This window comes from Peromyscus maniculatus, chromosome 11 (genome assembly GCF_049852395.1).
Source record: "Peromyscus maniculatus bairdii isolate BWxNUB_F1_BW_parent chromosome 11, HU_Pman_BW_mat_3.1, whole genome shotgun sequence".
NCBI lineage: Eukaryota > Metazoa > Chordata > Mammalia > Rodentia > Cricetidae > Peromyscus > Peromyscus maniculatus.
Window position 1 is genome coordinate 68,328,121 of NC_134862.1, and position 26,078 is coordinate 68,354,198.

Genomic DNA, 26,078 nt, shown 5'->3' on the forward strand with positions numbered 1-26,078 from the left:
ATCTTTCTGTAATATTGTATACTATAATACTTCATACCAATTCATATATTTTCTTTTTCATTTTAACCTTTGTTTTATATAAAACTATTTCAGAATTTTAACCTTTAAAAACTTGATGTAGTAGTGTTGGCAAAAATCAGACAGTGGCATGTGAGACTTTAAGATATGTAATAGCATGCAATATTGTAACTAAGTCACAGTTTTTATTCAAATACTAATAATTTAATGTAACTGAAACATTAGATTCTGGCTTATTTTTTTTAAAAGACTGGTTTATTTTTAATATATATATATATGAGTTTTTGGTCTCCATATATTTCTGTGTACTAAGTATGTGCCAAGGAGGCCAGACAAAGGCATTGGTGGTCATAAGTTACCATGTCAATGCTGGAGACTGAATTTGGTCTTCTGTAAGTGAAGCAAAGTCTCTTAACTGTTTAGTCGTCCCTCCGGGCTCACTCTGGTTTACTTTTACTTGTTCATTCTCCATTGTATTATTTTTAGTTCTCTTGTAGATTGCAATAATTTTGTGAAGTGTTTGTGTGTTTCCCACTTTTTAAAATCATACTGATTTATTAATATTTTGCTTCTATTTCTTAGCCCTGTTAACCTTCACAAAACCATCCTCTGATATTTCATGAGTTGGTCACACACATGCACAGTACACACTTTTATTTTTTCATTCATTTTTATATCTAGAGAGTCTGTGCATATTTTGACTCCATTCTTACTTGACCTTTATATGGCCTGTGTACTTTGTAAGATTGTATCAATGATAGTATTGGTTATCCCATTATAATCTAACTACTACATCATATTTATGTCCTTTGCTATTTTGAATTATTTGAGGCTATGGATCATTTCATTCAGTTTTGAAGCTTCAAACCTAAGGTGGATTTGGTATCTATTTTGATTTATTTGTATAGTGGACCATAGTCAGCATTTCATCTTGGATACCAACTCTGTCTTGTTACATTTGTCATCCAAGTAATTTCTGAATCCTAATAGAGTTTTGTAGCATCATTTTTTAGCTCTTTTGGTATCGGTATGTTTGTCTATAAGAACAAACAAAAAAAGCAAAACAAAAACATCCCCCAAATACAAGTAAAAGTCCCTTAAACATTGTTTAATTGTATTCTTTTACACAGAATTTCCAGAGCTAATTAATTCAGCACTTCATTGATAATGTTAATTTCTTTCTTTAATAAGGATATGCCTTGGTTCTTTGTATAGCTACCCCAGAACTTCAAAATAGCTTTAAGAAGGTTCAGATACCATCTCCTTCTGGAAACAGAATTTTTTTTCCTCCCATGTGAAGGAGAGCACATCTCTCATTGATTAGGAATGTGTGTGTTTCCAGGCTGTGGGTGGCATCCTTATAACCCTGGCTGAGGTAGGAGCCTCAGGAGTCCCAGTCAGGCTGGTTACATAGTAGAACCTTGTCTCAAAAAACAAAATCAAACTGTGTGACTTTGGCTTCGTATCAATTAGTGGTTGAGCACAAAGTGACTAGTTTGGCTTAGATTAGTCACACTGTGGTTGAAGAGAGATTTGGCATCCCTGAAAGTTATATGACAGTCTGAGATTTGAAAAAAGAATCTTATTACTGAGAAGGATGAGATGGTGTTTAAACAAAGCAAAAATCTTCAGTGCTTGTCTCATAGAACACACTTAAGTGTTTTCACACAGTGAAAAAGGATGTCTTTCCAGATACCAATAGTATTACTATAAGGAAACATATAAAAGAGGGGTGTACGCTATAAAGAATTTCTTATAGTAATAGAATTACTTATAAAGAATTTTCTGTAACAAGTACAGAAAAAATTTTCTAATTCAAAATAGAATAGAAAGCTAACAATTCTTCCTTCATATTTCTTTAAATTTGAGATTCTCTAAAGTTAAGATAAAATCTACCTGAACAGAACAAGTAGAAGATAAATATAACAAGAATACAAATTTTGTGTGCTTTTTTTTTTATTTTTGTTTTCAGTGAATGAGCTCATTCTCAAACAGAAGCAAAGATTTGAGGAAAAGAGGTTCAAATTGGACCACTCAGTGAGTAGCACCGTATGTTTCAGCTCTAATTACTATTTCTATTTTTGTTTGTTTTATAATGTTGGTGATTGAGCCCAGGGCTTTGTGTATAGTAGACAAGTGCCCTATGAACTATGCAATATTCTTAGCCCCTTTACTCTTATTTCTACTAAATTCATTTTAATGTCTTTAGTTGATAATAGATATTAAACCTAGTAAAGAATTGGCTTTTATTAAAGCAAGATTATTTAAGAGTACTCAAATAAATAAATAAGGAAATAATAACTTGCTTAACTGTATTATCTGTAATAGTTTTCCAGACTGACCATCATTTGCATGGCCTGATGGTATCACCTTAGATAGGGTTTACATGTATCTAAAATGTCATATGCAAGGTATTTTGAATAAGCTGCTCAAAGTTTCTTAACTAAAAGGATTAGCCCCAAATTATTGAGACAGCTGTGCTTGAATTAATATTTTACCATGTGCAAGGCTGAAAATCCAGATGTTTTGATTTATTATACCTAGAGATACCAAGATAATATTTATCTTCCTTGTGCCTTTTATTCATTGAAAGTAGAGCTAGAGTTTAAATTGTAGCTCCGCTAATTGGGGAGAAGTTAGAATGGGAATGTAACTTACTTCTGATGTAACAAAACACATTAGAAAGTACTTCTTCAGTGTTTGTTTTAGAATCTAAAGCAGTGTTGTTAAGTTACCATGTTCTTTTTAATTTTAGAATGGGCATAGGTGGCAAATATTTCAAGATTTGCTAGGAACTGATCAGGATAACCTTGATTTGGCCAATGTCAACCTCATGTTGGAATTACTAGTGCAGAAGAAGAAGCAACTGGAAGCAGTAAGTGGTGCCTAAACCTAAAATATACTTTGTTTGAAACAGTGACTTGTTATATAGTGAAAAACACCTAGAAAGATTTAGAAATCATAGGGTGTAGTCAGTAACTGATTTTTTTTTATTAGACTAAACACATGTGAAAAGGCATTTCTCTAGCCCATTTTGTAAGTTCTGAAGCAGATGAATAAAGGGTAATAAATTGTCAAATTTGGCAAAACTGTACACGGAGCCAACAGTGATGTAAAGCTAAGAACTTAACACTGTGTGTATTGTGAGGCAGAGGCACTGGGGTTAGGTGTCAGGTGAGTATCAGGTGTCAGGGTTAGTACCGGCTGGGCATAGGATTGATAGACTGTTTATGAAGCAGGTGGAGGACTGGCAAGAGAGCTTAGAGGGTAAAAGCCCATGCCATGCAAACCTGATGACCCGGATTCTGTCCCTGGATCCCATAGTGGAAGGAGAGAATTGACTATAAAAAATTGTCCTCTGACCTCCTCACTGCAGATACACACACACATAATTATTAAGATAAAAAAGTGGGTGGAGTCATCGATCCCTTCCTGCTTAACCTCAGCCAGCTCTTCCTTCTCTGCCTCAGGAGAAAATTAGGTCTCATTCCTCCCTCCTGTAGTAGTAACTCATTTTTATTATCTAGGGCTTTGTTAAATATCTTCTAGTACCTTTTTTGTTTCTTTGGTTTTGTTCTTTTTTAAAAATATTTTTTATAATTTCCTACATACATACATGTGTATATGTATAATATACTTTGATCATTTTCTACCTCAATATCCTCTCTTACCTCCTTTTCCTCCCACCAAACCCCATCTTTCTAATAAATCCCCTCTTGCTTTGATGTCTTTTTGTGTGTCCACAACATTTAAATAGGAGCACAGGAGTGAGGGATTATTTACTTGAGCAAGGGAGTTTACCAGATCTACTTCACTGTCAAATAGGAATCGTCCTTCAGCAACCTTTGTCTCCCCAAGAGGGTGGTGCCTTATGAATTCCTATGACAAATGCTGATTGGCTCAGTCTCTGGCGGTTTTGTATAGGTAGTCCCTGCTGCTGGGAGTTTATTGTGCAGCATCTGTCTTGTTTAGAAGATAGTGTTCATGGTGAGCACTCTTCTCAGACCTTTTGTAAAAAGCAATATCAGAATTTTTAGACCTGATCAAGAGTCTGTTTTAATAGTACTTTACATAATTCTGTTGGCTTAGTCAGGTAAATGAAGGTTTTGTTCATCTTTATTTTCCCTTTCAAACCTATAAGAAAATGGTAGAATTGTATTTGTTTATAAACTATCTTTCATTATTTTGTTTTTAGGTCTTGACATATATTTATTCTACTCATCTGGAATTCCTTAGTTCATTTTAGGATACCCACCAAATGTCCTGGTCATAATGGTCATATATCAATACAATCTTGATTTCAGTTACTAGTTTAGAGTACTCACTATCCTCCTTTATATTTTTTATTTTTATTTTCGTGTGTGTGTGTGTGTGTGTGTGTGTGTTTTCAAAGGTTTGATTTTTATCAAACTTTGCCAAAATATATTTATATTAATCTCATATCTTTGTGAGTAGGTATTGCATGACTTTTCCTGCAGTGTATTTCTGTTCACCCCAAATAGAGGCCAACTTCATATTGAAGAAACCATTCCACCCAGTTTCCAAAGGAGGGTTACTTAGTGGGATTCTCAAGGGCAGTTTCTCTGCTGACAGAGAGCCTCTTCCTCCTGACAGGAGAGATGTTTCAGGGCCACAGCCACCCCACCCCCCACCCCCTCCATACACACTCCTGTGAACATTAATAGGCCCAGTCTTGTGGCAGCCTACATTTCTGAAAGTATAAATAGCTTTTATTTATTAATGCTTATCCAAGCAAATGAGATTCTTTCTGGAAAGTCATTTTCATGTTTAGAAACTAAGCTAGGTCCATTATTATTTTTGCCTTGATGTTGTAGAGCTTGGTTAGGGAAAAGAGACCATTACCTACACGTTTTTTGTTTTTTTTTTAACATGCAGAGTACCAATTTCTTCTGTTGTTTTTTACGAAAAGTAGCTTGGCTTTTGAAATTGCAATTAGCTGATGGGAAAACTGATTAGATAGGACTAGTAAACAAACTTAAGTAGATCTATAACCCTGGTTATACAGTTTGTTAATGAAAACTGTGAGCTTGTATTTGTTAAGAAAAATTAAAACTTTATATTCTAGGAATCACATGCAGCTCAGCTACAGATCCTTATGGAATTCCTCAAGGTTGCAAGGAGAAATAAGAGAGAGGTATGTTATTTTATGTTTAGTGTCTGTTATTTCTTGTTCCATTGTATATAAGCTTTTTAGGCTGAAATTTGTTTAAATATTTTAATTTAAAAGCATTTAATTTTGGGGGGAGAGTTTTCTTAAGCTTTGTTATTTTAAAAAACCTTACAATATCTTTTGTTGTTGTATTGTTTTTTATTTTGTTTTGGTTTTTAGGCAAGGTCTCACTATGAAGCCCTGGCAGGTCTGGAACTCTTGACCAGGCTGGCCTTGGACCCATAGAGATCTGCTTGCCTTAGTATCCTGAGTGCTGGAATTAAAGGTGTATGCCACCATGCCCAGCACAATTCAGTATTTTCAAGATCCCTTTTTGGAGGTATGCTACACAGTTTTCAGTGGATCTTACTTTAATGGCTAGGAATATAGTTCAGTGGTAAAGTATTTACCTGCCATATACAATAGAAGGCCCTGGTGAATACTCCAGTGTATAGCACTGCCAACTTACCATAATGATTCATCTCAAAGTTATGAAAAGTAGAAAGTAGAACCATCATGAATTTCATCAGAAAACAGGGAAATTTAAATAAGACTTGAAAAGTTGCAGTTTTTGCTATAGAAAAAAAATACATGTGAAAGAAATTATTAAAACCTCTTTGCAAAGTCTTAAGTCATGCAGGATACCTAAAAGACAGTTTTGTGCTCACTGATTTATAACCAGGATGTTCTAATTTAGTACACACATTTCCTCAGCCCCTTCACACACATAGATAATATGTAAAGATCACTTCTGTGCTCTTGGCAATATATTAAAAAAACAAAACAAAACTCTGAAATCTGTTTGTTTTTTTTCAAATCTCTTAACATTTTCACTTTTAAGAGCTGTCTAAAAAGGTACCTTAACTCATTACAATATGTAACCTACTGAGTACTATGTTCTAGGCTGTTAACTTGAAAATAAAAATGATTAATAATGTTTTTATTGTGATAAAACTACATATTCCCAGAACTTTATCTTAGGGGTTTCCCTTTTGGTTATTCATCTTGTCTTGTTACTAGCTTCTGGCTTTGTTAAGATAAGATTTGGAATATGCTGGTGTGGATAGTTAAATGTTCTTTACATGGTTTGTGACTATACTTTTTTTTTTTTTTTGACTATACTTTTTTTTTTATCCTAACTTTGGTGGAATTTTATGTTGTATATTAACAGAAACAGTATGTTTATTACATGTTTAAGATTCACTTGCTTCTTGGTGGTTTTGGTGGGAGAGCAGGTAATGGTCAGTTATTCATTTGTTTATTTTATAGCACAGTGCTTCTTTAAAGTTAAAAAGTTTTTATTTGTATGAGTGTTTGCCTGCATGTATGTGAGTGAACCACAAGTGTACCCAGTGCTTAAGGAAGTCAGAAGAGGAGGATGGACCTTACTGGAATTGATTTCACAGATAGTTGTGAGCCACTTGGGTGCTAGAAACTGAACCCAGGTCCTCGGCAAGAGGAGCAAGGAGCAAGTGCTTTTTTTTTGTTTGTTTGGTTGGTTTTTTAAAATTTGTTTGTTTTGTTTTGTTTTTCAAGACAGGGTTTCTCAGTGTAGGTTTGGTGCCTTTCCTGGCTCTCGTGCTCTAGCCCAGGCTGGCCTCGAACTCACAGAGATCTGACTGGCTCTGCCTCCCAAGTGCTGTGATTAAAGGTGTGTGCCACCACTGCCCGGCTTTTTTTAATTTTTATTTTCTCAAGCTGAGGACCGAACCCAGTGTCTTGTGCTTGCTAGGCAAGCGCTCTACCACTGAGCTAAATCCCCAACCCCTTGCTTGTTTTGTGTGTGTGTGTGTGTGTGTGTGTGTGTGTGTGTGTGTGTGTGTGTGTGTGTGTGTGTGTGTTTTGTTTTGTTTGGAGACAGGGTTTCTCTGTGTAGCTTTGCGCCTTTCCTGGAACTCACTCTGTAGACCAGGCTGACCTCGAACTCACAGAGGTCCGCCTGCCTCTGCCTCCCAGTGCTGGGATTAAAGGCATGAGCCACCCCTGCCCGGCAAGGAGAAAGTGCTTATAACTGCCATCTTTCTAGCCCTACATAGTGCTTAAGCTGTTGAGTTCATTCAATCATGGTAGGATCTTGTCTAGTCTTTTTTCTTTTTTTTAAATGGAATCTTTGGGCCCCGATAGTGTGCATTTCTAGCAAGTTCCAGATGATGTTGAAGCCCTGATCCTTGAATCACTACAAGTAACAAAACTGAAAATGTTTAATATGTGGGTTTTTTTTTAAAGCAATGTGTACACTGTGTGTTCTCCTATCCCCTGTTCCTCTGGTGGAAAATTCTCTATAAAACTGATTAATTTCCATATTTGTTATCTACCTTACTAATTAAACATAATGCATGAAATTACGTTGCAGTCATTTTACATATTTCTTTTTGTCTTACTTACAATGTCTTGTAAATAATATTTGGTTCGTTGTAAAGTACTTGATACTTGTAAAGTACTTGATGAATAAACAAATCAATACAGTGAATAACCCAGCCATCAGGATGGGAGTTAAGTGAAATGTCTGATAATTTTCTACATACTGAAATATTTAAAATTTTCATTTGTATTGAGTTTCTTTTTCAGTATAGTTTCAAGTGTTAACAATTAAAGCTTTTATAGCCATAAACCCCAGAAAGGGCTGAGGCCTTACCCCATTAGCATACTAAGGAGTTAGCACCAGCACATTTATATAGATGCTGGCCAAAGACCTAAGACTAGTGGGTTGAGATGAAAGATGTCATTACCCATGAAATGCCTCAGTTCCATCTTTGCTTGAGTCTGTTCTGACTTCATCCGCACTAGGGCAGTGTGGAGGTCGGTCCACTTAGACTGGTACATCTAATGGATTTGTGATTCTATCTAGACTTTGGAAATCTGAATCTATCTAGTCTTTGTCCTGTAGAGAGACACTCTTTTTATCATATTAGTCAGAAAATGTATCTGCTCTCGTGCCTGGAGCAGATCTACTTAGTCAGGCTGTTCATTGTATGAATATTCGTCTACAAAAATTTTTGAACAAAAACTCATAAAATGTAAAGATTGGAGTGATGAGTGGAAACTGCTAGTAAGTCTAATAGGTCTTTTCTCTGGTAGCTGGTATTTTCTGGTAATATCTGTTATTTCATTGAATCACAAAGCTTTGTGTACTGATTTTCAATATTTTGTCATTAAACTTCTTGGGGAATTGTGCTGGGGACCTTTAGCTTGCGTCTAATATCCTTGAGAGTATCCTCTTGTACTATATATTGTGTTGATAGTTTAGTTTAAAAAAACTAATTTGAAGTACTTCTGGATATTGGATATTGGAGCCTATAGTAAGCAGTACATATAGAGTCATTGATATATATATATATATGTATATATATACGTACACATATATATAGTGTATCTGTGATTGAATTTGTTATTTTAGTTTTAATTATTACAAATGACTGAGGAGCTAACTTATTAAAGTCTAAAAAATGACTATATTTTTATTTATTTTGGACAGTTGGGTTAGGAAGGGATGGCATACACAGGTCAGAATGCAGTGTGAGGAAACATGTTCTGTGCTACCCTGTGTGTTCCAGAGATCAAACTGAGATTATCGACTCGATGTCTACCTTGAGCTATCTCACCCATCTGACACTTCATTTTTACATTAACACTTTTGCCAGTTTTTCTTTGTTTAAAAATAAAAATTGTTCTATTCTAAACTTAGAGGGAATTCCTCTCATAGATAGGAATATTAAGAGGAGAGGATCTTTAGCAGCCATATTAGAGCCTGCCTATCATAGCATTTAATAACTATTTAGTTGAGTGTCTTAGACTTTTTTCATAGTTAGAGCCATAGAAGAATTTTGAGTTCCAGGTAAAAGCAGTTGTGTCTATTCTAATCTGTACCAGTGTTTGAATCATTGTTTAACATTTCACTTGATTTATTTATTTATTTATTTATTTTTTTTTTGGTTTTTCAAGACAGGGTTTCTCTGTGTAGCTTTGCGTCTTTCCTGGAACTCACTTGGTAGCCCAGGCTGGCCTCGAAACACTTGATTTATTTTTAAAATAGACTTTCTGGCAACTTTTGGACACTCTTTATTAGGTAGTTTATTTCAGTTGGAATTTAAATGAATTGAATTTTAACAATTTTATATGAAATGAAACATGGAAAACAGAATCAGTCAAGTTTATGCTTTAGAATAGAACAACATGGACAACTCTCTTGATTACACAATAAAGCATTGAAACATTGCTGGGATTCCAGAAGCTCCCTCCCCTGTCAGATTCCTTTCTCCCTTTTTTGCTTGCTAACATCCTGATATTTATGGTAGTAACTTCTCTTGCCTTTCTTGAATGTTTTGCTGCCTAAACATTTATAGGTCTCCATTTTTTAGCTTTATGTAAATGTGTTTGTACAGTATGTAATCTGCTCCTGCCTTCTGTGGCTCAGTGTTAAGATTTACCTATATGGATATACATGGTTAATTGACTGTCTGAATTAGTTTCTATTGTTGTGATAAAAACAGTATGATCAAAAGCAACTAGGGTAGGAAAGGATTTATTTCAGCTAACAAATCTCAGGTCCCCTTCCATCACTGAGGGAAGTCAGGGCAGTAGCTCATGGCAAGAACCGAAGCAGAGGCTATGGAGGAGTGCTCTTACTGGCTTGTTCCCCATGATTTTCTTTTTTTATTTTATTTTATTTTTTTTAAAGATTTATTTATTTATTATGTATACAGTGCTCTGTCTGCATGTGTCCCTGTGGGCCAGAAGAGGGCACCAGATCTCATTACAGATAATTGTGAGCCACCATGTGGTTGCTGGGAATTGAACTCAGGACCTCTGGAAGAGCAGTCAATGCTCTTAACCACTGAGCCATCTCTCCAGCTCCTCCCCATGGTTTTCTTAGCCTGCTTTTTTATATGACTCAGGACCACCTGCCCAGGGGTATCACCATCCACTGTGAGCTGAACCCCGACATATCAATCTTAATCAAGAAAATGCCCCCACAGGCTAATCTGGTGGGGAAAATTACACATTTGAGAGTCCCTCTTCCCAAATGATTCTAGCTTTTCTGGTTGACAAAAAATTAACCAGGACATTAACTAATTCTATTTCATAGTGTTCATTGAATAACTATATATTATTTTTATAAAAATAATTGCTGGTGGACATTTGAGTTGTTTTTAGTTGGGACTGTTTATAAACAATGCTAGTATTGTAATATGTGTATATTAGAATATTTTCTTGTATGAGATACATGTGTGAATAGAATCAGTAAGTCGGGGTACATACATTAAAGAGAGAATGCTAAAATATTTCCTTGAATTGCATATTCCTTCTCCAAACGTGTATGGATGTTTATATTGCATTTTATTCTTAACAGAAGGTGTCAGTGACTTTTTCTAGTTTAGAAACTAAAAATTTTTTCTCTAGGTATGTATAGCTATCTCTTTGGAGTTTGGAGTTGCATTTCCCTTGATGACTAACAGATTCAGCACATGGTATTATGTTTACTGATTCTGTGGATTTTTTTTATGTGTGTCTGAAGTACTGCTTATATAAGATTTGTTGTAGCTTTTCCATTTACTTATTTTTTGTGGTTTAATGCTTAAAAATTATTTTGATATAAATTCTTAGTCATATTGATCTGTCCAACACAAAGATCATGTTTCCTTCCATTCAGGATACTTGTTTTCTGTTGTCTTATTTGTGCTGTTTGATGGACAGACGTTTCTAACTTTAATAGTATCAAAATTATCTTTCTTAAGTGTTTTTGTGCTAGGTAAAGATTCTTTACATGTGGTTATACAAATGTTTTCCTGTACTGTTTTTCACTTGAAACTTTGTTTTATTATCTTTCATATTTTGAATTTTGCTTTATTTGGAGATTTTTGTTTAATGCGGTATTTAGAGATCTTTTTACATGAATCCCCAGCTGCCCAAACATTCTTTATTGAAAGTCCATCCTTTCTCCCATAACTCTGAAGTTTTTCACCTTCATTCATTATGTGTTCATATATACAAATATACCCCTCTGGGCTCTCTTTTCTGTTCCCATGCTTGACTTGTCTATCCTTTGGGAAGTACCATATTAAATATTAGAACCTTAAGTGACTGCTTTTCTTCAAGAGACTCTTGTGTATTTATGGCTGTTTGCATTTTTCTTACACATATTTGAATCAGCTAATACATTTTCATGTTAAGTCTGCTGAGATTTTTGTGGGGATTACATTGACTTTATAGAAAATGGGGGGAAATATATCTTTATAGCATTGTGCCTTTAAACCCATGAACATGATATTTCTACATACTTTAGACTAGAATTTTTAAAATTTTTGATACTTTCAAAAGCTTTCATATCTTGTTTTGATTTTAATGATTTCAGTGCTGTCTTTAATTTTATTTTCTTAATACTGCTGATACAGAGAAATTCAGCCAACTTACATATTTTTAGTCCTCAGCAGCCTTATTAGACTTTCATTAATTCTTATTTATAGGTTCTTCTATGTTTTCTATGTACACACCATAATCTGCAATAACAATTCAATGTCTTTCTCTATGATCCTTATATCTTTTATTTATTTTTCTTGTCTTACTCTGCTGGCTAGGACATCCGGTACAGTGATGAATAGAAGTGGTGATAGCTGAGCATCCTAGTCTTGATGCTGATCTCAAAGTGAAATCATTCGACGTGTCACCATTAGGTATGGAGTTTTCTGTAGGTTCCCCTTCCCCCCACTTAGGGTTTTGTTTTGTTTTTTACTCACTCAAGGAGATAACATTTCTATTCCCCTGAGTAAGAAGATTTTCTTTTCTTCAATTATGAATGGGATTGAGTTTTGTGCACCTGAGATAATCATAGGATTTATCTTTTTTCAGTCTGTTGATCTGGATAAATAATAGGTTTAACATTAGAAGTCAGCCAGCTGTGTACCTGTAGTGACCAACCATCAAGATTGTTGCAGGGTCATCTTTTATAGAATGTTTTGCATTCTAGGAGACCCCATCAAGATATTTTATCCCTTTACTTGAATTCAACTCTGTGTAAAGCAAACTGTGTGCTTTTGTATACTCTTTCTGGATTGTTAGTGTTTTATTTAATTTTTTGTGTGTATCTATGTTCGTGGGTGAGATAGTGAAGTTGTGTTTTGTTACACAGATCTTGTGCAGCTTTGCTGTAAAGATTGTTAACTTTAACAGATTACTTGGGAGGTGTACACTCTTCTGGTTTTGTTTTGTTTTGGGGGAGCAGAATTTAAGCAGTCTGTGATGCATGTCTTTTTTTTTCAATATTTAGAACTAGATCTGATTTGTTTTCAAAAGATTGCAGATTATTGACTCAGTTAAGCAGTTACATGCTCAATCAGACGTTTGTTGGAGGCCTTTTGTATGTTATACTTTCCTGAGTTCTCTACCGTGAACTTTTGATGTAAGTTTGTTCTTAATTTTTTGTTGTTGTCAAAACTTAATGACCTCCTTCATTTCTGATATTGCTTACAGCATTATTGTTCTTCTATCAATACTTGATTGGTTCTTCCAAGGGATATGTCAGTTTTATTCTAAGAATCAACTTTTGACTTTGTTTACCCTGTGTTCTGTTTTGTTTCAGTTTCTATTCTTTATTATCACTTCCTTGCTACTTACCTGTTTGTTTCTCATGTTTTGCTCTGGGTGTGCTTACTATATGGACTGTTATACAGGGGCTTGTGCTTGCACTTTCTTTTTTCCTTTTAGCTTAATCAGATATGTTTGAACTGTACTTTATGTGTGGTACTGTTTTTAACAGTGGGTTACTTAGAAGCATTACGTGAATATGAAGGTTTTCATTTTTTTTTTGTCATTTGCTAGTTTAATTGTACTATAACAGAAACACTCTTACTATTTACTGTTTTAATTTTAATTCTTTCTTTTTTTTGAGAGAGAATCTTGCTGTATAGCCCAGGCAGGCCTAAAGCTGACTATGTAGATCAGGCTGGCCTTGAATTGCCAATCTTTCTACCTGAGCCTTTAGAATACCGGGATCTCAGGTTCATACTCTATATTAGCTAGCATACATTAATTGCACAGAAAAAAAAAGTTTTATTGTGACATTTTCAAACATGCGTGTAATGTACTTTGTGTTCATATTCCATTACCCTTCTGCTTGGGATAGTTCCCTTATTAGAGTCCAGGGATTCTTTTGGTACTAAAGATTAAACTCAGGGATTTATGCATGCTAGGTAGGAAGGAGCTCTACCACTGAGCTAAATCTCCAGGCAGGTGTGTGTGTGTGTGTGTGTGTGTGTGTGTGTGTGTTTCCTTCTTTCTCTCCCTCCCTCCCTCCTTTCTTTTTTCATGATAAGTCTTCACTAATTTTGTCAAGTTCCCCTGAAGTCACTGATTAGCCTTACGCACACCTTTCATTTGTAAAGAAGCTTTTTAATTAGGTTCAATTCCACTTGGTGATTCTTGTGAAGTCTTTGCCTGTTTGGTCTTTGTGCTTTCTTTACGTTTTCTCCCAGTGTTTTCACAATTTCAGGTCTTTTTTTGGGGTGGGGGTTGAGACAGGATTTCTCTGTAGCTTTGGTGCTTCTGTAACTCACTCTGTAGATCAGGCTAGCCTCGAACTCACAGAGATCTGCCTGTGTCTGCCTCCCCAGTGCTAGGATTAGATCAAAGGCATGTGCCACCACCACCTGACAATTTCAGGTTTTATAGGTAGGTATTTGAATTGATTTTTGTTTTGAATACTGGGTAAGTGGAAGGGGTCTCTTTTCATTCTTTTACATGTGAGTATTCAGATTTTCATGTCACCATTTTCCAGAGAGGCTGTTTTTCCCAAGATGTGTTTTGAATCCATTGTTGAGAATTCTGTGGATGTAGTTCTATGAGTCATTTTTGGATATTCTATTTTAGTCTTGCCTTCTTTTGTGTGGTAACCATTTTGTTTTCTTCATTGTTGCACTATTGTATAATTTGAAATTATGTATTATGGTATTTCTAACTTGTTCCTTTAGATCAGGATTGCATTAATTATTTTTAAGGCTGTTATTTTTCTATTTCTGTAACAGTATCATTGGAATTTTGTTGGAGATTACATTAAATCTGTAAATTTTGTTCAGTGATGTTGTCATGTTTACAATATTAGTTTTACTGATCCCTGAACATTAGAGATACTTCTACCTTCTAGTGTCTCCTTTAGTTTCTTTCTTCAGTGTTTCATAGCTTTTCTTATAGATGTTTTTTGCTCCTTTGTTGGGTACATTCCTTGAGAATGATTCAACTTCTTTGCATATACTATTTGCCATCTAGTAGTTAGCAAGCTCTGAACATATCAAGTGTAATACAGTGTAAACTTGCTAAATGTGTGTTGATACTTTTTTGTTCTTTACTGAATCTTTGTGATCTGGTCATATTTATTCTAGAACTGTTATTATATTTGAGGTGATTTTATCTCTGACTATATGTAGCTGCATTATGCTTTTGTGTGCATACAGATACATGTTTGTACATATATCTGGAAGTCAGCTGACAACCTCACTGACATAGAACCTGCCAAATAGACTGAGCTGGCTGGCCAGGCTGCCTCAGCTTCCCCGGTGCTGGGATTATAATCATAGGCCACCACACCCAGCTTTTTAACATAAATCCTAGGGATTAAACACATGCCCTGTGCTTTTGAGGCATGCATTTGCCAACTAATCCCCAGAAAGAGTTTTAAAAATATACTTTGTCTTTCTCTTTTCCATTTTAATTTCTTACCTAAAATCCAAAACAATTTTAACACCATTTTTATATTCATTAGGATGGCACTTGTACCTGGGTTAGTTGTTCCACTTAAAATTTATCCATTTGAAATTCTTAATTCTTTTTTGCTTTTGTTTTTGTTTCTGTAGACAGGGTTTTTCTGTGTAACAGTCCTGGCTGTCCTGGAACTCCCTCTGTAGACCAGGCTGGCCTCGAACTCACAGCAATCCACCAACCTCTGCCTCCCAAGTGCTGGTATTAAAGGCATGCACCACCATGCACAGTGATTTTGTTTGTTTTGTAAATTATTTTATTTCATTTTATATGCATGGGTGTTTTGGCTGCATGTATGTCTGTGTATCACACACACACCTGGTGCCTGTGGAGGCCAGAAGAGGGCGTGGGATCCCCTGGAACTGAAGTTAACAGATGGTTGTGAGCTGCTATGTGGGTGCTAGGAATCAAGCCCAGGTATTCTGAAGAGCAGCAAGTGCTTTAGCTAATGAGCCAGCCACCTGTCTAGCCTTGAAATCTTGGTTTTAAAAGTATAAATGATTTGATATTGGCCATTTTTTTAACTCACCTTAAATATATGGCAGCTTCTGTGTATTAAAATAGGTATATTGGGATACTAGAAAGAAGAGACAGAAATAAGAATTGACTATTGTGGCATTTCGTGTGACAGCAGAGTTTTCTTTCATAGTTCAAATTTTAATATATAATAAGAATTAGTGATTTTATTCTGGCTATATTAATGACCAAATATGCGGATTATCTATATCAGTGTTTTATATTTGAACTGTTTTTAGTGTTCATTTTAGTAAGAAACCTCAGAATAAAATGATTTTTTAATGAAGATATCTAGGAGTGATGCATTTCAAAATAACTAAAAGTATTTAAGAGGTATCCATGAGAGTACTTTGTTGATTTAAAAGCCAAAACCATTGGAATTTTAAAATATCTGTGAAACAAAAGACTTCAGTAATGGTGAGGAATAACTGGGCTGTTTATAGATAGCTAAATTAGGAGCTTGAGACCCATTAACTGTATGGCTCTCGTGTGGGCTGGGGTAGAGTACTTTATGTGTTAGAGTGTAGGATAGAATGTTGAGAATAGCAGTGTAATGAATGTAGAGGAAGCTGTGGGTTTGTGTGTACTCTATAAATCTGGGCCATCAAAACATTGGCCACTTGACCAGCCTTTATTTGAAAGACTACCAAGTTGTAGGTTAATGTCTTCATGTAAGACACTAACAGTGTTTTAGTTAAGATAGAAATGCTTTGAACACTTTTTATGAATGAACAAAGTTTTCTTATAGTAGATGCAACGTTTAGTTGAAAACATTTGATAATACCTATCACTGTTTTGTAACTATTGATTTTTCTGATGAATATATCTTTTCCCTTGATTTGGTGTCTAAATTTGGATTTTTTCTCCTTCCAGTTAGTATGTGTCTTCCTTTCCTGCCTCTTTAATGTTAGTTTTTTCTACTGTTCATCTTTTTTCATTAGATTGATGTTGGGCAAAAGACATTCATTACTATGGGCTCCGTTCCTTATTTAGCCTTAGCATTTGTTATTATTTACTCTTTATTTTGTCTTTACCTTTTGTAAAATTCTGTAAGTCCTTTAAGGCTTTATCTTTGATTTAAGATCTAATTTCACTTAGATCCTGTTTTTGAACCTTACCTCCATGGTACTGTTTATTCTCCGTGCTTACAGAGTGCTAAGGTGACAAACATTTGGGTCAATGACTTCATCAGTTGGATAATACTCACTGTGCTTACTTTGCTGCAGTAGATGATACTCATACTAACAGACCTGTACACGTGCTCTGGTACCAGCATTTAGGATTAAGCTGTGAGCTGCTATTGTCTTGAGACAGTGTTGCCATGGTTGACAATTTGCTTCCTAGAGCAAGAAGGCTGCTTTGATTCTAGTTCCAGTTCTTCTGCTCACCACTGAACAGTCTTCAACAAATTACCTAGCCTTTCTGTGCCTCATTTTCCTAGTAGATGTGATATCTGCTTCAAATCTGGGAATCAGTATTATGCACATATCTGTTACTGTTTCATAGTTTTAAATGGTTTCATATATTTGTGTTAAAGTAAAACAGCCAGTTATGCTGACATGGGGGCAGTGTAGACTTTCTGGAAAGCAGCTTAATGTATAGTGAAAATTTTATAGCTATTTCTGTTCATTAATTTGCGTTTTAATTATCTCAATAAAATCTAAAGTAATCCGTTAATACAATGAAAATGATAATATTTGAGACACTTGTATGTTCTAGATTTATGATGGTTGCAAACATCTTAAATCTTTGATAAGAAAGGACTGTTTCAATATATAATTGAATATTATCCTATGATTGAAATGCTTACATTTTAATGACATGCTTATAGTTATGATGCAATGGTAACAATATGAAAAGCAAAATACTTAAATGTTTTTAAAAATCATGAAATGTAAATATTACAGTACTTAATTTATAGTTGCTTTGGGGTTAATTGAACCACTGTCAGACTAATATAGTAGGTTACAACATGTGCTTTAAAAAAAAGGTCAACTAGCTGGGCGAGAGTGGCTCACGCCTTTAATCCCAGCACTCAGGAGGCAGAGCCAGGAGGATCTCTGTGAGTTCGAGGCCAGCCTGGGCTACAGAGTGAGATCCAGGACAGGCACCAAAGCTACAGAGAAACCTTGTCTTGAAAAAAAAAAAAAAGTCAACTACATGAGAAAATGTGAAAGATTTTTAGATATTTGAAGTCACTTTATTGCTATTGTTCATTTTTATATTTTTATTGTAAAACTAGTCACTATTAGTGTAAATAAACATAGCATCATATTTCCATATAGACAAATGTCTTTATTTGTTAACATTCAAATTTACTTCTGATTTTCTTTCCTTTTGGTCCCCTTAGTGGTCAGTTTAGTATCCTTTTATCTTTTAACTGAATCAAAGACTGATTTTTTTATCATGATATTGAAAATGTGGTGTACATTAGAAATTTTTTTTCCCTTTCTTTAATCTACAGCAATTGGAACAGATCCAGAAGGAACTGAGTGTTTTGGAAGAGGATATTAAAAGAGTGGAAGTAAGAAATCAAGAAATTCTTACATTTCTCATAGCTTTTCTTTAATCTTAATTACAGTTCATCTGGTGCAGTGGAACAAAGTCTGAATACTTTTTTGAAGATAAATTGTAATCTAAGTTTATATTGACTTTTATTGCTGTTATTCTTGATTAAATGGAATAAAATCTGCTTAATTTTCTGTTTGCAATCAAATTAATTTAAATAGTTTCCTAGTAACCCTTCATTATTTTCTTAAAACAACATCATTATTTCATTGAGTAATTTTTTTAATTTTTAAATTTCTGCTACATGTATTAATTACTATATACTGATGTTAATTAGAAGTGATGTAAATACATTAGCAATATTGTTGGAGTTCATAGTAAAATACAGATTACTTATAGAAATTCATTGGGAGTTCATAGGTTTGTGAATTGAGGTTTAATTTAATTTAAATTTAGTGTGTACTTAAATTATCACACACATGATTTCCTTTTGCTGACATATAAAACATTTCAAAAGATAATGAGTGTTGTAGTGTTTAATGGGAACTCAGTATCCCTTATGTTTCTAATTTGTTATATTTATATTACCTGTTCCTCTATTTTTTTTAAATAACTTCATTTTATTTATTTATTTATTTATTTATTTATTTGTTTGTTTGTTTGGGTTTTTCTAGACAGGGATTTCTCTGTGTAGCTTTGCGCATTTTCCTGGAACTCACTTGATAGCCCAGGCTGGCCTCAAACTCACAGAGATCCGCCTGGCTCTGCCTCCTGAGTGCTGGGATTAAAGGTGTGCGCCACTACAGCCCGGCCTGTTCCTCTATTTTTGAGCTAAGCCAGAAATAATTTTGCCTGATTATGTCTATAGTTGTATTTTCATATTTGCTGTTTTTCTATGAATCAAAGTGTTGCACATAAGTAAAAAGGGAGGCCGGTCAGTGAGATCCAGAGGTGTAATTTATGTGGTCATCTATGATCAGCCCCATCCCTATAAGTTAATGAGCAAAAATTATAATTATGTCATTGTTAAATAAAGTCAGTCATTGATTTAAGAAGTGTTACTTTTATTAGAGAGTGACAGATATATTCCAGTTTCTGTCATTTACTTTGAAGATTTGAATGTTGTAATCCAGTGACCATCCCATCTTATTTATCCTACTATACATTAATAAGTCATCACCTACATGAACAGTCAGTTCACTGTGTACAAAATATGCTGTATGCCCTCTCTGGTATACTTCCTTTTGACTTTTTCTGCATTCGGTGCTTTCATTAGTTAGAACAGTATTTAATGGGACTTATAGTTCTTTAACAATAGGAAAAGCTTCCTTCTTAATTTCAGATTAACTTTGCTTTTGTACTCCGGAAAAGAATCCTTGAGAGGTTTGGGTTTGAAGACAGAAAGGGACTGATGAGAACCTGGCGCTAGAGCAGACTATAATGCATATGCCTTTTTGAAATATACATTTTCTGTTTGGAGTGTGTATGGTAACTCAAATAATTGCAATTTCAGGAAATGAGTGGCTTGTACTCCCCTGTCAGTGAAGATAGCACAGTGCCTCAATTTGAAGCTCCTTCTCCATCACACAGGTACAATGCTTCACATTAGTGATTGTTTGGGATGTTGTATTATGAGTTCATGGTACTCTAGTTCTCAGGAGCCTTATTAATGCAGACTATAAAACCTTTGAGAAATGAAATGCGGATAGCCAATCATTTTTCTTGATCCTTTGGATTAAGTTAGTAGGTAGGTGTTACAGTATTTTAAATTTCGAGATGGATAAAAAGTTTGGTGAATTTTTCGATGTCTTGTAAATGTCATATTTCGATTCAAAAATTGGAAACATAAAATGGTAATATTAGAGGAAATGAGATGGAAAAAAAAACTTTGGTCCTAGCACTTGTCTTTAAATCCCAATACCCAGAAGGAAAAGGTAGGAAGATCTTTGTGAGTTTGAAGCCAGGATGATGTACATAGGGGTACAAAGTAAGATCTATTCTTGAAAAGATAATGATGAAATAAAATTTTAAATCTTTTTTTTTCCAACTCACTGTATTTTGGGGTGTTGGTTACTCTGCACATTTTAGAATGAGGGCGTTAGAAAGATATGTTAGTTTATGTCTTCCTGGTATTCTTTTTTATTAATATTATTATAATTCTTATTATCTATCCTGGGCTGGCTTTGAACTCAGAATCTTTCTACAATGGTTCGACTTGCTTGCCAAGTGCTTTATAGTGCTAGGCTTACAAGGTGTGTACCTCCATACTTGGCCTTGGGAAGTGGTGTGTGTGGGTAAGTGTGTTGGTGGATAGTGGAACCTGAGGTCTTGTTAAGTTCAGACTCATAGTCTTTTCATCTTCAACATCCGTAGTGGTTGGAATTTTGGACACATATTACCATGCCTGTCCTTGTATTCCTATTCTTGTTAGCTTGGGAGATGGAAGCTTGAAGATTAGGAGTTCAAAATCACCCTTGATTTCATACCTAGTTCAAGGCCAACCTAAGTTACATGAGACCATGTTTCAAAAAACAAAAATAAGTAAAACAAACTCCATTTTACAAATTACTAAATCTTATTTGTCTGCTTCATTACAGCAGGAATTATATTATATACAATTATATATCTCTTGCCCCAACTACCTAGATTTTAGAATAACACTTAGCTTCATTTGACTCTTTATAGAATAAACTAAGTGAATGTGATACCTTTTAGCTGTAAAATTTATTTCATGAAATATGTGCAGCCAGATGGTGTTGGCGCACGCCTTTAATCCCAGCACTCGGGAGGCAAGCCAGGTACTCTGTGAGTTTGAGGCCAGGCTGGTTTACAGAGCAAGATCCAGGACAGACACCAAAACTACAGAGAGACCCTGTCTGGAAAAAACAAAAAAAAAAAAAAAAGAAAAGAAAAAAAAGAAATATGTGTTACCTAAATTTGTACTTCAGGATTTTATATTTAAAATATTCAAATAAGAGCAATGGTTACCTTGTAATTCACCTTTTTCTACAAGTTTTTTAATTTTTTTTACAACAATCCTAATGACTAGCTCTGTGGGTTATTGTTATCATTAAGCCTATCACTCACTTGTCTGATATATGACGTCTTTGATAACAGACTGTTGTACGTATGGTGTGTGTGTGTGTGTGTGTGTGTGTGTGTGTGTGTGTGTGTGTAGGCGGAAGTTTCTTTCCTGCCTTTCTGTTTCCAGATTCCCAGCAGTCACTTCCCAAATAATTGACTCAGGCTTAATATTACTTAAAACTCGACTGGTTGCTCAGGCTCATTACTAACTAGCTCTTACACGTACATTAACCCATAATTCTAATCTGTGTTTAGCCATGTGGCTTTGGTACCTTTTCTCAGTGTGGCATTCTCATCTTGCTTCCTCTGTGTTGGGCTGGCAACTCCTGGACTCCACTTTCCTCCTTCCCAGCATTCTCAGTTTGGCTTTCCTGCCTAACTACCTGCTACTGGCCAGTTAGTATTTTATTAAGCCAATTTGAATGACAAATCTTTACAGTGTATAAGAGGACTATTCCACAGCATTTCCTCTTTTTTGTCTATTTAAAAAGGAAGATTTTAACTTTAACATAGTAAGATTATATACAGCAAAAATATTTATTAAGTAAGAATTACAGTAACACTAATCTATTTGCATTTGGCAAAATTAGAGAAAATAATTTTATCTTGGTGAGTCTAAAGTTTTGTATCTAATTTATCTTTTATTATAACTAAAGAAAACTATAACTATAGCTTTTAACTCCATCAAAGATGCCAGAAGGATATAATATTATCTAATGATAGGGACATCACACTGCCTGGACAGTGACCCAAAGTTTCTCTACAATGTTGGGATATTCATCTTCAGCTTATAGTCCTAGCATATCTGAAAGGCTTTTCTGTAACTAGAGTTTTCCCAGTCTGGACAAATCTTTGTCACCTGCCAGTCCCATAGCCGCTCAGACCCAACCAAGTAAACACAGAGACTTATATTGCTTACTGTAGCTAGAGTTTTCCTGCCTTGCCCACAGTTAGGACAAATCTCTGTCACCCGCCAGTCCCACAGCCGCTCAGACCCAACCAAGTAAACACAGAGACTTATATTGCTTACAAACTGTATGGCCGTGGCAGGTTTCTTGCTAACTGTTCTTATAGCTTAAATTAATCCATTTCCATAAATCTATACCTTGTCACGTGGCTGGTGGCTTAATGGTGTCTTCACATGTGGCTTGTCATGGTAGTGGCTGGCAGTTTCTCTGCCTCAGCCTTCCGCTTCCCAGAACTCTCCTGTCTCCTTGTCCCACCTACTTCCTGCCTGGCCACTGGCCAGTCAGTGTTTTATTTATTGACCAATCAGAGCAATTTGACATACAGACCATCCCATAGCAGTTTACAAACTGTATGGCCATGGCAGGCTTCTTGCTAACTTTCTTATATCTTAAATTAATCCATTTCCATAAATCTATACCTTGACACGTGGCTGGTGGCTTACTGTGTCTTCACATGCTTCTTGTCATGGTGGTGGCTGGCATTGTTTCTCTGCCTTAGTTTTCCGCTTCCCAGAATTCTCCTCTCTCCTTGTCCCACCTACTTCCTGCCTGGCCACTGGCCAATCAGTGTTTTATTTATTGACCAATCAGAGAAATTTGACATACAGACCATCCCACAGCACTTTTCTGTGAAGCCGGGCTTTTGAAGAACTGTCCCACCTTGTCATGGCAAAGTTCTGTGGTCACTTTCTTTTGTGTCCCTCTTGTCCAGTTTGTATAGCATATTGTCAATAGTTGCGCAAGGGCATGTTCTTTATCCACATGGCTAACTTTTGCTATAAAGAAAACAAACTCCATATGGAGTTTCTTTGATGCCCATCTTCCTATTTCAAGTAATTGGTGCTACCAGGAGCAGATGTGTCTCACTGTTGTGTGAGAAAAGTCTAAGTTCTTAAAGCATTTAAAGTGCCATATTCTATAGGTTTTTGAAGTGTTTGAAGATTGCCTATCTGAAATATATCTCAGTAGGACCTTGAAAACATACCTAATGACTAAGTTTGCTATAATAGATAACTATTAATCCATATTTAACTATATATTACATTTTTAAATGAGCTGTATAAACATAATACCCTAAACAAGAATAGAAGTATACATATAGTATAACAAAATTAACTTTAAATTTATATCAATAAACTAAAATCATACTGATGTAAAATATGTAAGATTAACAGTTGTATTTTAGATTAAAATGAGTAAAAATATACATACAGTATAACAAAATTAACTTTAAATTTATGTCATTAAACTAAAGTCCATCCTGATGTAAAATATGTAAAATAAGATTAACAGTTGTTTTTTGGATTAAAGTAGATTTAATAATTATCCTTTTTTCCAATCATTTCTATATCATATCCTTCTTTCTTCTTTTAGAAAGAGATTGACTGTGATCAATAACAATTTGTAACCAAACCCCCTAAACAAAGACAGACATCCATAATCCAGTTTTTTGGGAATGTGGACATAGATTTCTAGTCTACTTCCTGCTGATTGGGGTTGCTGTTAACCTTATATAAACCCTCAGAAAATTTAGGATTATGGTCAAGTTCTGACTGGAGTAGTCTGTGAAGCTGGATCATCTCAGCCAGCAGCCTTGAAGCCTTTCTGGATGCAGAACTCAGAGGAAACTGCAACAGAGATGCTCTCAAACATGGGATCATCTAGGCCGTTCTCATTAGAATTTTTTCAGGAGGTCTTCCTTGATCAGATCTGATTTTTCTTAACACAGAATGAATCCACAGCCTCTCATTTCCTGTGGAAATGAAAGCATACCCTTTTCTCCAAAGTAACATATCTTTTGACTTAAATTTTGAAGGCAAGGCATTTCAAATATATAGGTTGGATTAATCCAGCAACATTTACAATCAAATGTCTCTTAGCAGCTGTTGCTCCTTCCTCAGCTGCCAAACAATTCAAAGACAACACAATAGCATACAGTATCCAGACTCTCTGTGTATTTTCCATCTCTATGTGGCTTTATTATATTTCTTGACTCCCCTTTTAAAGACTATTATTTATAACTTGAATGACTGCCTAAACCTTCTCTTTACTATCCCAAGCCTACATATATTTTTAAACACTCTGTAACTTTTTAGAGATTTTTTTGTTTTTTGTTTTGAATCTGTGTTAACTGCATATCTCTATCTTTTTCTGACAGCATGAGCATTTAGGCTACTAAGCCAGTGTGGGTAGGACTAATGCTTTGACCTTGTCAGCTGTCTCCACCCCAATCCTTGGTTCTTTGTGAAGCTAGTCTATGGTGGAGGCCCATCTGAAAGCCATATTTACCACTCTTAACTCTGAGAAGTTTTTGGGTTCACGCTGCTACCGTGTAATGTGCCACCCACTGCTCATAATCTCCATTTAAGTGTTTAGTATCAGGGCTTCATAAAAAGGCACTTGGTTTTTGCCATTAATGCTAGTCAGGAAGCCATCTTTTAAAGGAGCTGAAGCTCTGCTCACTGCCAGCAAACAGAGCCTGCTTGAGAAAAGATGGTTACCAAGAAGCTGAATTTGACTCTGTTTTTTTTGTGTTAAGAATCCTTTATTTGAAAGCTTTCTCAAGTTTTATGTGGAATTAACAAACATTTGGGTGCCACATGTAGGTGGAAGTTTCTCTCCTGCTTGTCTGTTACCAAATACCCAGCAGCCACTTCCCAAATAATTGACTCAGGTGTGGTGTTTTTGTTTTTGTTTTTTTAACCATAGAAAATACCATCATTTATTACATGCAGTTAAAATTCAACACAAATCATTGTCAACCACTTTTTGAGTACACAGCATGAGAAATGTCAACTAAAGATCCATGTGGTATCCATGTGATACCACATTTTAGGAGTGATTGTAAGGACAAGCGTGTGATTGTAAGGATGAAATAATTACACAATTATCCCAGTTTTAGTGTCATACTTTTTTTTCTTTTAATTTTAAAGCATCTTAGGGTTTTAAATACAAGCACTTTTCAAGTGCTAAATTCTGCATTCTTTTCTTTTCTGTACTATCATGCTTTGAAAGACAATTAATTGGCTTAGATGTTCATTGTAAGTAGCTCTCTGAAGCTTTTTTTTCTAACATCTGCTTTTACAGAGACAGCTATGATGGTTGGTTGTTGACTGGCCCCTTCTTTCCTTCTTCTTTGTTATATATCGTCTTTTACAACATAGTCTTGGGGAGCTGATACTGTGTAGCCTAGGTTGACCTTGTCCTTGGAGTAAGTCTCCTGTCTTCAGCTTCCTTAATGCTGGAATTAAAGGCTTGTACCACTGCATAGGGCTTTTTGTCCTGTCTTTCAATGTCTATTATAGCAGGTTTATATTGCATGAATTGTTAGAGGGTCTTATAAATAAAATCAAACTCGGTGCCAGGTATTGGGGTGAATGCTGGAAGATCAGAGAAGCAAAACAAGCCACAACTTCCTCACCTTGCCAATTCCTCAGCTGATCCTGTTTCCTCAGACTGGAAGCCTCTGACTCCTCATCCAAATGGGTCTCAGCTGAATTGCTGCTCAAAAGCCTAAAAGCTTAACCAGGCTAATTCCTGGTTTTCACGCCTTATATACCTTTCTGCTTTCTGCCATTACTTCCAGGGATTAAAGGCGTGAGTCACCATTCCTGGCTGTTTCCTGTGTGGCCTTGAACTCACAGAGATCCAAATGGATCTCTGCCTCCCAAGTGATAGGATTAAAGGCATGTGTGCCACCATTTTCTGGCCTCTGTGTCTTGTGGCTGTTCTGTTCTCTGACCCTAGATAAGTTTATTAAGGTGCACAATATTTTGGGGAACACAATATCACCACAGGTTTACTTTGTAGTTCTTGTTTTCTGATTATAAATTCCTTTAGACTTGAATAATGATCTTTTCTGTTTAAGTAAACACAAGATAGAACTGGAATGTGGGACATAGTTTTGGAATGCCTTCAGGTTCAACTACGTACAAATTTGTTTTGTCATCATTTTTCTTCTTGGGGAGCTTGTATTCTCCAAAACATAACTATTCTTGGCTTATAATGTGAATGTCCAGTAGTTCAAGATCCTGACAGAGTCTATGTACTCTTCATATTTTTCTGAA

At 35.3% G+C, this 26,078-nt stretch overlaps 1 protein-coding gene across 8 annotated transcripts in view; it reads left to right on the forward strand.

Annotated features, from left to right (window-relative positions):
• Cop1 (COP1 E3 ubiquitin ligase) overlaps positions 1 to 26,078 on the forward strand; it is a 123,280-nt gene that overhangs the window by 17,449 nt on the left and 79,753 nt on the right. For 4 of the 8 annotated variants that reach the window (XM_076547789.1, XM_076547786.1, XM_042258388.2 and 1 more), the window contains 5 exons: positions 1,991 to 2,067; positions 2,774 to 2,893; positions 5,105 to 5,173; positions 17,916 to 17,975; positions 19,473 to 19,549. In XM_076547789.1, coding sequence (XP_076403904.1) covers positions 1,991 to 2,067; positions 2,774 to 2,893; positions 5,105 to 5,173; positions 17,916 to 17,975; positions 19,473 to 19,549 — 403 coding nt within the window. The remainder of the gene's footprint in view (positions 1 to 1,990; positions 2,068 to 2,773; positions 2,894 to 5,104; positions 5,174 to 17,915; positions 17,976 to 19,472; positions 19,550 to 26,078) is intronic. The other 4 variants (XM_076547787.1, XM_076547788.1, XM_076547791.1 and 1 more) reach the window with 1 other exon arrangement.